Below are 14,308 nucleotides of genomic sequence, written 5' to 3' on the forward strand. Positions count from 1 at the left end.
CGAGGAAAACTCAACATAACCAGAACCACAGGTAGTTTTTAGAATGATGAAGATTTCCTCGGCAGTTAACTACCGAGGTTTTCTTCGGCAGTTTTCTTCGGCAGTTAACTGCCGAAATTGTTTAAGTTCATATTTCCTCGGTAGTTACCGAAGAAGTATTTTACTCGTGTGGCACAGCCAAACAACATGTGGGAACAGCAATTCTCTTTATAGTTTTATGTCTTAATATAAAGCTAATTTGACTAAAAAATCCATTCTATAACTCTCACCAGTGACTTTATAGCTTATTTTTATTTATAAACTATTTCAATTTTATCCTTAAAGCCTAAATTGAAATAAATAAATATATATTTTTTATGTCATTTTATATTTATAAGTGTTGAAAATTGCCTTAAAATTGTGAAATTGAGGGTCATCTCAATCGTGACACGATTTCTTTGGCTGGGAGCATGGTTTTTCTGGTGTAAAATTGTGACACGATTTTGAGCCATCCTGTCACGATTTTTGGATAAGGTTGGTCGTACCTTGGGTCATACGCATCAATCGTGACACAATTTTGCTATATAAGTGTTTATGTTCAGATTTTGAAGTAGAGTTTAAAGAGAGAGAAACTTGGGTTTACAAAGGAGGTAACTTTAGGGTTGAGATTATTTGTAACGAGGTTCTCTTGAGTTGGGAAACATTGTAAACACCTTGGGTAGTGAGTTTTCACCATTGGAATGATCAAAAAGCTTCCTTTTGTATTTTCTCTTGGGATTCATTGAGAGTGTGAGTGACATGAAAATTGGTAGAAATTAGGTCTTGTTTCTTTGTGAGCTTTTAAGCTAATTTCTTGTAACCTATTTGTATCACTTTCATTTTAGTGGATTGGAGAGCTGCTCTATCCCCCAGAGTAGGTCATATTGGACCGAACTGAGTTACCATCTTGTGTGTGTTTGTTTTCTTTCTTGCTATCTTATCTTGTTGTTTTGATTATGCTTTACACTTAGTTTTAGGACTGTTTGTTGTTGTTGTTGCTGCTGCTGCTTGAGGCCACTTTATCCATTAATTACTACTTCCTTTGCTCCAGACATATTTATTTTCATTGGTGTGATTTTATCCGAATTCACACCAAGAAGCTAGTTCAACAATTTTACAATTATAGGCTATAAGTAAGGACAAATATTCAATTTTGACCAAATTATAAGCTAGTAAAAAAAAAAAAGATAAAGGTTTGGACTATCTTCAAGCTTCTTTAAAGACCTTAAATTTGTATATTCTTTTTCTTTTTTGACGAAATGAAAATTTGTATATTCAATGTATTGGAAATTGAAATATTTGATATTTTAAAAAAATAACTTTTTAAAAGTAGTGGATAGTTTTTGATCTGTGCATTAGGATGTTACAAAATTTGGGATGATTATTCATAATCGTAAAAACTATTTTTGAATATTAATTATGTCAACTTTAGTGTTGAGTTTGTGAGGAGACAAACAAATAAGGCAATCCATAGATTAACTAAGGCGGCCACATCCTCAACTAATTTTTAGATTTTGATTGAAATAAATACATTTTAGTAGTGAAATGATATAAACTTCTTTCTTTAAAAAAGAATAACTTTTTAATTTAAAATCTTTAAAGAGTGTCTGCAACATTCCTTGGCGATTTTTTTTTAAAATTATTGCGGTGTCAACTGTGTAAAAGATCAATATTGGTTGGTTACACTTACACCTACGTTTCGAGGGATCTACATTATGGTGCATAGAAGAGATTACTGAATCAGCTAAGGTAACAGAAGTATATTTCTGCTGCAAAAGTAAGTAGTCATCCTAATACTTTACTATGTTCTAAAAGTAAACAACTGTGGGATGGAATAAACATTATGGTGCATGATTGCATATAATTGATGCTCTTGCTATACATGTCCTAAAGTTGTGTATGATTGTTGTTGGAAAATGAAACTAATAGTAGTAGTAATTTTGATCTTACAAGCGATGTTTAATTAAGCATGACCGTACTCTACTTTAAGGTATCATGCTCTTGTCGTTATAATGCCTTTCAATCTATTTTGAGTTGTCCCTTGTTGGATTGATCATTGAAAACAAAAATAATAGCAATGGTTTTATTTTGTGGGGTAGTCCTTATTTGATGGATCGATGGACATGAAATGTTTGTGCAATTGTGCTGCATTATTTGGATACCCAACCCAACAAAGTTCCTTTGAATAAATCATCATGAAAATGATTTATACCAATAATCTTCTTGTCTGATGATTAGTCTGCATCTTACCAATTGTCGACAATGACGAAGATATTTTCCACTTACCAATTCAAAGCTATCGTATAAAACAACGTAACCAGACAAGGGATTTTTGTTTGTTTCTTACGTAAAGGATGTGTATGCTAAGTGATTACGTCATCAATGCGCCCAAGCAAATCCTCCTCGTGCATCAGACGATGATCCATAAATCACGCTTAGTTAGAATCCTTAGCGGGTTCAAGGACTTTTCCCAAATTCTCCTATGATCTCATCCGTGAATAACCAACTGCATCAGGAGAAAGGTCAGTATTTAGCGGTATCACCCCCTCGTGTGAGCTCAAATGCTATTCTGCATTGCATCTTGAATGTTGTTTAGTGTTTTTATACGATATCCACGCTTCCTCTCAATTTGTAATTCAATACACAAATTAATCTAGGTCCACTTCGGATCACCAATTATGTTCAGAGCACCAATATTGAGTGGTTAATGCATCATAGGAGTCGAGACAAATACTTAAAGTTTGAGTTTAACTTGGGAAAAAAATGGATGACTTGATCATTGATATTATTGGTTCAAACGAGTTAAGCCGGACCAATTCTTGAGTTTGACTTGTGAAAAAATTAGATGAATTGAATCTGACTCATTTATTTAAATAATTCTAACTAAAAATTTGGACTGACTTGTTATTGAATGATAAAAGCTTTAGCTTTAATTATTTTGGGTCCATAAACCATTTTCTTTGTTGGCAGGTTCCACATTTTTAGGAATTTGGATGAATCTGTATGTCTATTATTACTGCATTTCAGTCTAGCACAATTTCCTTCCATTGTTTTCTTGTTAATAATTTCCTTTGCTTTTGGTCACACTCACACGTTTAGCAGAATCTGGCTGAAATTACAGGCAAATCAATTCATGTAAAGGAAAATGGGCATGACACTTTTGTGTTTTTGTGGATGAAAGTGACTTTACAACTTAAAAAAAAAAAGTAAAACCCCGTTAAACCCCAATCATTTAACATGCAACAATATCATTCATTACTTTTTCCACTCAAACTCTCATAAAAGCACACACCACTCAGCACAAAATACATATATTGCAGAAAATTGCGATCAAATGCAGCCAATACAATACAGCCTTAATCACGGTCGCATTGCAGTCTCGGATACATAAAACCCTCCGTGGTTGCGGGAAGGAGGAGCCATTCCTAGTGCCATGAAGAGAACAAGTGAATGGTATGCTTCTGGTTTTCTAAAACTCTTATAACATGCATTTGCCGATGCTAATATTAACTTTTTCTTGGATATGATGAAAATTACTGAAAGCCTTTGAATTGAACCACTTATCACAGGAATTACTCCCAGGAGATTCCAAGTGATGTCGCTATTCAAATTGGCGAAGCTTCCTATTCGTTACACAAGGTAGTCAACAAACTCAAATATCAAACTTACTAACTAAATGGAGAGTAATGAATTCTAGTACTTGGTTCTGTTTTTTCAATCAATTCTTTGCTTTTTTTATGATACAACATTATGATGTCGTTTGATCTATTTAGTTGACTCCGCATATTGGTTGTTCATGCAATTCTTAGTATTTTCTTTTTTCTTTTTTTATCAAGAATAGTAATAGGAAAATATAAGTGATATATGTATAGACATAGTACTTTAAGCTGTTTATTGAATTATTTTTCATAACTCTAACGTAATTTGCAGTTTCCATTAATTTCAAAAAGTGGATACATAAGGAAGCTCATTTCAGAATCTAGTGATGCTGTTGATGATGTTCCATTAATTGAACTCATCGATGTCCCTGGTGGATCAGAAGCATTTGAACTAGCAGCAAAGTTCTGTTACGGGATAAACTTCGAAATAAGCGTCGAAAACATCGCTATGCTTCGATGTGTAGCCGAGTATCTTGAAATGACAGAAGATTATTCGGTCGGAAATTTGGTAGGAAGAACTGATTCTTACTTGAATGAAGTTGCACTCAAGAGCATGTCAGGGGCAATATCCATCTTACATACATCAGAAACACTTCTTCCAATTGCAGAGAAAGCAAAATTAGTTAGCAGATGCATAGATGCAATAGCCTTCATAGCTTCCAAGGAGAGTCAGTTTGGTTCATCTGGTAGAAGTGATGGTAGTAGCAATGAAAGAGTGATGAATTCTTCCGCTGCTTCTCACCAAAGGCCAGCTGTTGATTGGTGGGCTGAAGATCTAACAGTTCTTAAAATTGACTTTTTCCAAAGAGTTCTAATTGCAATGATGGCTAGAGGGTTTAAAAATTGTGGTATTGGTCCTATTATAATGCTTTATTCACAGAAATCTCTGAGAGGTTTGGTAAGTCCCTTTACTAAAGAAGGAAAATTTTCATATCAGTTTTGTTTTAGGTTTTAATTCATCGAATATGAGACTCAGGATTGGACATCTGGATTGTGACCTGAGTAGCCTGATAGTGGACATTTGGATTGTAACCTAACATCCCACCTTATAAAGGTATTTTCAGGTCATATTGTATCCGATGTGAGACTCTTAACACACACAGAACACCCCACCCCTTTCACACCCAAAAACGGACATCTAGAGCATGACACAGGTGGCTCGATGCCTGTGACCTGGTAGCAAGTGGCCAACGGATCTTGGATATGCTCTGATACCAGCTTAAAATTTTGGGTTGGGCCTAACTCAACCCTTACAAAACCAGCTTGTAAGGGAAGGACTGTCATCTTTAAATTTTGGACATTGAGAGTGTGACACTGGTGGCTTGATACTGGTGTGACATGGTAGCAAGGGGCCCGACAGATATGAATAGGCTCTGATACCATCTTAAAATTTTGGGTTGAGCCTAACTCGACCCTTTCAAAACCAACTTGTAAGGTGAAGATCGACCTCACTTATAAACTTATATTTAGGCTTTATCTCATCGAATATGAGACTCCTAACACTAGTCTTGTTAAAACAGTTTGACACATACATCTAATCAAATCTTATCACACAGATATTTGTCCACTATTTTAGATAAAATATAATTAGATGCATGTCTAAAACTTTTTTTTATACAGTTAGGATATATGATATTAAACTCGTTTTACATACTGATGAATCTTGACTCTTTTGTGGAGCAGGAGATATTTGGAAAGGGAAGGAAGGATATAGAAGCACATGAAGAGCATGAGAAGAGACTTATTTTAGAGATACTAGTGAGCCTTATGCCAAGGGAGAAGAATGCAATATCTGTCAGCTTTCTTTCACTATGGCTTAAGGCAGCAATATATCTTGAGACAACTGTTGCTTGCAGGTTTGATTTGGAGAGAAGGATAGCCATGCAATTAGGACAGGCTGTTTTGGATGATCTTCTTTTTCCTTCATTTAGCGGCGACACATCGTTTGATGTAGAAACAGTGCAAAGAATCATGATGAATTACCTTGAATCTGAAGTTGAAAATCATTACAATGCAGATGATGAATATTATTCTTCTCCCCAAAGGGATATTTTTCGGGTTGGAAAGTTATTGGAGAGTTACCTTGCTGAAATAGCTACTGATAGAAATTTATCAGTTCCAAAGTTTATCTGTCTTGCTGAATTAATGCCTGAAAAATCAAGAACAACAGAAGATGGAATGTATAGAGCCATAGACATCTATCTTAAGGTACAGTTCTATACTAATATGGTTGCATTGTAAAAGAAATTATATTTTTACATACAAATTTGACATTAATTTACAACAACAATTTATATGGTTAAAGCAGTTCAAATATGTGGCTAATTATATTCAGTAGACGATTAATGAGTATAACAAGGTGTTTAACTCATTAACCATCATGCTTAACCACGATTTTTGAACACAAATTGTGGTTAATAAATATCTTGAACAACTGAAAAACCATCTATATGCGAACACAGATTAGATGGTTAATAATGAATATGTTGTATATATTTGAACACCTGAAAATCATAGTTAACGACGTTCAAAGTCAAGGTTAATTGTATTCGGATGATGATTAATGAGTTGTGGCACCACCTTGTCAATTTAATTAACAATTAAGCACATATATATTCTGTTTTAACCATCTAAATTGTCGTCGAATAACTTGAGTGTCAGAATAACACAACTTTGTTGTAATAATTGTACTGGCTTTTTTTAATATGTTTATGTCCCAAATAACATAAACTATTATATTTTAATTAAACTTTATGTTCTAACTAATCATTAATAAAAGAGATAATTATGTAGAGACCATGTATTTACGAAGCATTATTAATTTACTCATTACTGATAGAAACCTCCTACTGATATAACTTCTATGTTTGAACAAGCACACAATATGATGAACAATTGAGCTAGCTTTGATTTGATGCAATCACAGTTTATTTGCCACATAACAGAATTGAACTTACAGTTGTACTATCCTTGAAATCAATGACTTAACTCTAGAATTCTTCTCATATATAAAATTCTTATTACAAACCAATGCTAATAAAGTTAGAATTCAAAATTCTCAGGCACATCCATTTGTAAGCGACACAGACAGAAAGAAAGTTTGCAGCATGATGGATTTCCAGAAGCTATCGCGAGAGGCGCGAACACATGCTGCACAAAACAACAGGCTTCCTGCCCAAAATGTGGCTCAAATTCTCTATTATGAACAGCAACGTCTTCGCGACAACATGGATGGCACTGGCAGCGTAGGTTCAGATTCGCCTTCAACGCCTGACAAGAGGAATGTATACTCATCTGAGCTTTATCCGGCTACTAATGAGGTTTCCAAATTAAGAAGAGAAAATGAAGAACTGAAATTAGAGATAGTGAAACTTAAAATAAAAATAAAAGAGATGGAAAAAAGTACAGTACTTGAATCACCTATTAATAGTCCTTTGTTAAACGTTTCTTCACCTTCAGCTGATAAGCCTCCTTTGCCTAGAAAATCATTCCTAAACTCAGTTTCCAGAAAACTTGGCCGTCTTTCTCCTTTTCAACGTGCTCATCCTGTCATACGTCCCAAAGATCGCATACAACTAGACAAGATTCGACGCTACTCCATATCCTGATTTTGTGCAAGATGTTTTTATCTTTTTTGGAATTACAAGTGATAGTATGTTAGTATTATTATGTTGTGCGTGTTATTATGCATGGGAAACGATAGTATGTTATTATGTTGTTAGTATCTTTTTTGGAATTACAAACGATAGTATGTTAGTATTACAAGAAGTGTGAACTAGTGACTAGTAATATTTTTCTAAAGCTATTGGTATTTTTCTGTAGGGTGTGCCTTTGGTTTCTCCTTGTATTACATATACTTTTGAATGAAAAATAAAAACACTACATATACTTCAGAAACAAGTAATAGTTCTGTTTTCTCTCTTCTCTTCTTATTTTCAATGATTTTCATAGCTATATATGGTTCTGAATCTGTTGGCAGTGGCACAAGCCTGTCTTTACTTTGAGGGCCATGTAAACAAGATAAGTCTTGCTGGCAGTGTTATGCAATTATCTTTTATGATCCTTGTGTCAAGATAAAACCATATGTAATTTGTATTCTATCAAAATAAAAACTATCAACAAAAAAGAAAATGAATTTTTTTAAGGTTGGTGAAAAAATAATACGAATTTTCTATTGATTGCTTTGTAATCTAGCCTGTGAGTAGGGACATTATTGTTTTTAACAAGAAGAATAAAATCAACTCAATATCTGTTATCATTTGAAAAATCATTGCTCTTCTGATCTACCATGTAAATTCAGTCAATATAAAATTTCATGTACCAGAATATACCTTCTTTGCAAGCAACAAATGAAAGCATATTTGAAAGTGTCAAACTTAAAAAGGTAAGAGATTCTCATTGAATTCTCTCATATTTAAAGTGTCATATCATACATAGCTTCTTGCTGAAAATTGAAAATTTATAATTCAAGGATTATTGGTGTAATGTAACCAAAGCACAACTTTATAAAAATTTGAATGAGTTCATAAATGTTAGGAGTAGTCGGGATAACCCTGTATCTACGCAGTCACATGATATCGAACAGCTTATATTTTGATTTTGTGAAAAAAGGTCTTAAACAGGAAATCAAATAGTCTAGATTCGCAACAACTTGGCTGCGTGAATGCAGAGAATCCCATTTTCAATATTACGCGGGTCGACCATAAACTTTAACAGTGTACATTGTGCAATGGCACTATATATTTCCAATGACCATAAGATCCCTGGAAGAATACAATGTATGATAACAGCAGTTAGTGGGGTATGTTTTAAATTATTGAGTCCTTTAGGATAAAAAGCTTTTTAGAAATGTGATTATATTCAAGTGACAACCTAGCACTGTCTGTATTAATAATGTCTATCATCCAAAAATGAAAGAGATCATGGTTTGGTTTCAATTCATGCATATCCTATAAGGACATCAAATTTAGTAATTAATTTAATACATATTTTGGGACAAACCTAATAATATTTGGTACGGAATCTTATGCTCATTTGATAGCAGACAAGCACTAGTTCTCCAACTTCTTGTTGGCTAGTAACATGATTAGACGATTTTCATAAATATATATATATATATATATATATATATTTTTATAACCTATTTTTAAAGTATTTAATTAAATATAAGTCTAAAACAGTCATTAACAGGTCATAATTCTATCAAGCATACACTTAAACAAATGTTACTTATGTTGCAAGATAAATTCAAATAAAACTGTAAATAAGTTCTTCCTTAGGTGATAAACTGTTAAGAATTTAATATCCATGGAAGGATAGTGACATGGAATGTTAGAACCTTGTGGACCTAAAAAATATCAGTGGCATGTGACTTGTGAATAGTAATGTATCAGTGCACAAAGTAAAATAGTGGTGTTAATGCGTGACATATCAAACCCCACCATACTTGATAACAATTGACACAACATTTCCAAACTCCACACAATACAAACATCATTCACAAAAGTTAGCTAACAGAAAATTTAAATATATCACATTGACCTTAACATATATTTTTTTCTTCCCTTTTTTAAGTCATGTTCAGATTCATCACTTGAAAAAACCAAGGTGATTGTTTTAATCTCTCTTGTCTTAATTGTTCTTCAATACCAAAACTACTGTTTCTGATAATTCCACTTGGTTCTTCTCTTTTCATTCCATTGCTATGATGTGTCCTCCATCTTCTTGTTTTGTTTATATCACTTGATCCAGTTGAAGATGAAGACAAACTATGTCCTGATTCTGAAGTTAGTGGTGTTTCAATTTTCTTGCTACGGTTATAACTCGACGGGCCTAATGTCAGCTCAATTTCAGTCTCGTCGATGATCTCTAGCCCCTCGTCATCTGATTCTGCAGTGTGCTCCTCTGCAGGCCTTTCAAGATCAAATTTGATTTGAGTCTTTTCTTGTCCACCTTTATGATGATGATTAGCATTTTGAGTTAAACTAATTGCATTCTTGAAGTACCATTCTTGTTCTTTTACTTCAACTCCTCTTCTTGCCTCCATATTTTGCATCAGTATCTTTTGTATTCGATACAACCGATGAAGCTCGTATACCTGAAAGAAAATTCTCGCAACACTCAATTGACGTATGGTTTTAAAAAAAGTTCTATGTTTGCCAGTGTGCATTCAAGAACGACTGATGCAACTTCAATCATAGTCACAGACTCGCATAGACATCAAATGGCCGATGCAGCTTCAATATTGGTCGTGACATCAATTTTTTTGATGTCTATGAGTTTTTGACTATGATTGAAGCTGCATTGGTCAGTATAAGTTATAGCAAAGACATATGCAACTTCAATATCAGTAATGGAGACATCAAATACCTTGAACTACTAATACTTATAGAAAGAATAACGTGGAGGAATAGATATAGAAGTACCTGTTGTTTGAAAGTTTCTTCATGCTTTAACATGGCCATCCTCATGTATTCTTTGTCACATGACCTAACAAGCTTCTCCATCAATGATCAATTTAGTTTCTATAGAGGCTAACTAGTTTTGAACCTTCTTTGTCCCAAGTTTACCTTCATACACAGGTTAAGCTTAAATGAGGAAAATTCTAAGAGAATAGAGTTATTTATATAGAAAATAGGATTGATTCTAGGAAAGCACATAAATATTTATGGTCTAATTGATTCTTGAAACATTGGCACAAAATGATGGCATCTACTTCCTTTTAGTATAATTTGTCTCCTTCCAATACTTTGGACCACATTTGAATGAAACTCATCAAAAAAATAAAAAATATCTCCCGACAACTTTACCTGTTAGTATTTTCCTACCATAATAATAGCTTCTCTTATGTGTATATGATGTCATTTCTCAAACTATTCTTTCAATTATTGAAATATTTGAATGTATGATCACAAGGCAACATTTTTCTCTTCTTTTCATATACTCAATTTAAAAAGGATGCTTGAAGATGCAACATCATTATAGTTATATTCTCTCTCATTCTTGGCATCTGATACATTATATTATTTAATTTAATTTTGCAGCTCTTCATGATGAATTTCTACTTTGTTAGACGCAGACAACCTTTTCTATTACTCTAAAGTTTTAAAAGGATAAGAGAGTTTTATACAATGCAATTTTGTATAGTTTTTTAGATTCTAGGCATTGACATTGCATCATGCCAAACCATATTCATCATGCATGAAACAAAACAAAACTATCACACAAATGACATGATATAACTGTGAAAAATTTAAAGCAAAACATGAAACAAAAGTCAAGTTAGAAAATAAGAAAGCACATAACATAATTCCATAGCATAAGGTAGAAGAAAGAAATGAAATATAGGTTCTAACCTTGTAAGAATTGAAGTATATATCACAATTTTCTGCAGAACAAGAAAACAACAGAACAAGAAGATCTCTGAAGAAAAAGCAAGAAACTCTTCCTTAATCTTTTCAAAAAAACTTGAGGGACAACCTTTTTAAAATTTGATGAAAACTCTGCTAATATGCTCTCACATTCCCCATCAAGCTCTGGCTATTATATACTGTTGGAGATTAAACAAAACAAAACTGTTATGTAAGAATTTAAGATTCTTTTTTTCCCTTTAAAGACACAGAAAACGAAGTGGTATATTGCATGAGGGGTTAGAAGAAGCATGCCAAACAAATCTCAGTGACTTGACCAATGTGATTCCATTTTTGTGAAGAGATGCCTCAGACAGGTCCAGCAATGTAGATATATTAAATTAGTAGTAACAGTAAAGATAGGGAAATAAATTAATACACGCATTATTAGCACTACTATGATATAAAATTTATATTATTATAATTTTTTTTTTTTTTTAGGATCACAAGGTCTTGGTTTTCTCTAGACAAATCATCAACATAACAGCATAGCTTGCTAAGTTGAATCACATGCACCTCAAATTTCTATATCATTAAATAATTGGTCATGCTCAGTTGTATTAATATTAAACAAATTGTGTTACATTATATTATATATTGAATTATTGAAGCTTATGTCTTTGTGAAGGAGCTTAAATAACCGACAGATAGATCCTGACCGTACAATAAATGGGTATATCTTGAAAATGTCCAATCTAGTAGTATAAGTGGCCTTAGGATTTTAATTCAAATCTAACCTTAGGTTTTTCAGTTTTCATATACATAATAATAAATGAAAGGGGGGCAAAATATCATGGGGCTTATCTCATTTTGAATTCTTTTGTTGGATTCTATTGACATTTATGGAGTAAATAGTGAATCATCAATTATGGATATTTCGTACCTGTACTGTACAAAAATATGCTATTAGATGGGGTTTCAGCATTACTCTAGGAAGGCCAAGTTCAATGATTATCCATGTTAACTGGCCACGTGGGTGTTAGCTCCCGGTTATGAGTGGAGCTCGTAGATTATCACATTGAGTTAAGAACAACTACACAAAAAGAATTTGACACTATATTTTTATCTAAAACTTTAATTAAGTATATGAACTCTCTCACTTATATGTTGTGCAACATTCATTTTTTCATTCAAGGTGACACCCTTGCGTACATTTAAAATAACATTTAAAATACCAATAATATACTCATATAGTGTGAGTTCATCCATTCTCAGAGTGGATATTCCCCCTCGAGCTTGCTCCATCAATGGGACAGTCCCCTAATCGCCTTGATTATGAAGACTTACGATACAACGAGTCAGTCAAAGCATCAGCTCAAATACCATAGTTTGGTTATGAGGGAAGTCGAAGATCGTCACATTAGGCCAAGATCAACCACACAAATAGAAATTTGACATCACATCTTTACGAAAAATCTTAAGGCAATTGGTATATACGCCATCTCATTCTTATGTTGCTCAACATCCACTTTTTCATCCGGTGCGAGACTCTTACTCACACTTGAAACGTCGACACGCCCCTCATTTGTACATATAGTTGTATTATTTAGACAAGAAAACCGCCCTCGTATTTCAACACCATATACAAATGAGTTTCAACACCATATACGAATGAGTGTGGACGTCGCATGAAGAGAGATAAATAACTTGAGGTGAGAGAAAAAATAATACAAAAGTAAAAAAATTGTATAAATATAATGTATACATTCAAATTTTGTATCAAATTTGTCATATATCAATGCTAATATCTAATAAGCACTTAAGTCTTCCAATTCCGCATCTCGAAAGAATTTACTACTCCCTTCGTCCCTTAATAGATGACTTAGTTGACAATATATATTATTGATTTGACATACTTTGACCATACTTTTATACTAATTCACAAAGTTTAATAATATCATGTAAGATGTTGTTGGATTCGTCTCGATGAATATTTTTAAAATATTAAATTTTTATAATTTTTTTAGTAGAGAATTGAAGATATCAAAGATAAAACATATGCATTGATACGTGTGTCAGAGTCAACTAGGTCATCTATTGAGGGACGGAGGGAGTAATTCCTTTTTGAAACAGACAATATGTGTATTGTTGGCTTTTATGCGATAATTATCACTCTACTTCTTAACTCATCATTTCAGTCATAAATCATCCTTATATCCTAGATTTTTTTTTTTTTTAAAAATAAGTTCAAATAACAACTTTATATTATTATATTTCGACAATAATTTATTTTATTAAATTATTTACTAATTTGAAGAAAAAAAATTCATTCATTAACTATATGTAAAACGAGAGAGAGTGCTTCTATCAACCTCTTCTTCTAATAGCTACTCTTCTCCTTTATTAAAATAAAAAAAAATAAAAAACAACAACTACTCTTCTTACTCATCCCAAATAGAGGTTACTAATAAGTTGGACTACTTAGGTTAAGCAATCCCCAATAGAGGTACTACAAATGCCTATGTATTTATTTTGGATCTGAATTTTTCTAAGTAAAAAAATTAAATTAGGAGAACCACACCTCATACAAGGTTAAAACTATCAAACTCTACCAACAATAGATAGATTAGTTTTAGTGTAAGAGATTTGAGTTCATTAAACAAGTGATCATAAATTTGATGTTGTCTTTTGTGTATGGATAAAAATTTAGTTGGGAAGAAGAATTTATCATATGTGTTCGACACGTAGGTTGCACGAAAAATATTAATAATATAGGTCAACTACACCTAGGGTTGGGAATAGGTCAGGCCGGCCTACAGAGGCCTATGGTCTGGCCTGTTTAAGTCTGGTCTGGCATGGCCTGTTTATTAAAAAGGCTAGGCTTAGGCTTTTTAAAAAACTTATTTAAGTAAATAGGTCAGGCTTAGGCTATCAAAAAAGCCTAATAGGCCGGCCTGTTTATGCATGTTAGACTTCATAGTGGACTTTTTAAATAGGCTTTAAAGCTTTATAGTGAAATAGGCTTTTAAGGCCTTATAGTAGTGATAGACAAGTCTTACACTGAAATAGGTTTTGAGGCCTATTAAGCCTATTCAAAAATAGATAAAATGGAATGTTTAGTGACTTTAATAGTAAGTAGACCTGTAAATAGGTTTTCAGGCCAGGCCAAAAAAATAGGCATATGAAAGGCCATAGGCCAAGCGATAGGCCTGAGCCTGGCCTGACCTATTCCCAACCCTAACTACACCCTTTGAAATTTCAAATTGGATGATTATATTTAAA

The 14,308-nt window shown here is 33.1% G+C and overlaps 2 protein-coding genes across 3 annotated transcripts; one reads left to right on the forward strand and one right to left on the reverse strand.

Moving 5' to 3' along the window:
* The first annotated feature begins 3,184 nt into the window (after positions 1-3,184).
* LOC11406233 (BTB/POZ domain-containing protein SR1IP1) lies at positions 3,185-7,574 on the forward strand. The gene is made up of 5 exons (XM_003608421.4): positions 3,185-3,471; positions 3,588-3,657; positions 3,949-4,575; positions 5,361-5,885; positions 6,740-7,574. Exons 1-5 carry the CDS (start codon positions 3,452-3,454, stop codon positions 7,283-7,285), a joined length of 1,788 nt encoding a protein of 595 aa, XP_003608469.2. The 5' UTR covers positions 3,185-3,451; the 3' UTR covers positions 7,286-7,574.
* A 1,505-nt stretch (positions 7,575-9,079) lies between these two features.
* On the reverse strand, positions 9,080-11,424 carry LOC11406234 (uncharacterized). Of its 2 annotated transcripts, XM_003608422.4 has the most exons (3): positions 11,033-11,424; positions 10,103-10,246; positions 9,080-9,774 (listed from the first exon to the last, which is right to left on the reverse strand). In XM_003608422.4, exons 2-3 carry the CDS (start codon positions 10,181-10,183, stop codon positions 9,247-9,249), a joined length of 609 nt encoding a protein of 202 aa, XP_003608470.1. In that variant the 5' UTR covers positions 10,184-10,246; positions 11,033-11,424; the 3' UTR covers positions 9,080-9,246. The 2 variants fall into 2 exon arrangements, with proteins under 2 accessions (XP_003608470.1, XP_039689924.1); XM_039833990.1 differs by lacking the exon at positions 11,033-11,424 and having other exon boundaries at positions 10,103-10,667.
* Between the last annotated feature and the right edge of the window lie 2,884 nt (positions 11,425-14,308).

This window comes from Medicago truncatula, chromosome 4 (assembly GCF_003473485.1).
Source record: "Medicago truncatula cultivar Jemalong A17 chromosome 4, MtrunA17r5.0-ANR, whole genome shotgun sequence".
Lineage (NCBI taxonomy): Eukaryota > Viridiplantae > Streptophyta > Magnoliopsida > Fabales > Fabaceae > Medicago > Medicago truncatula.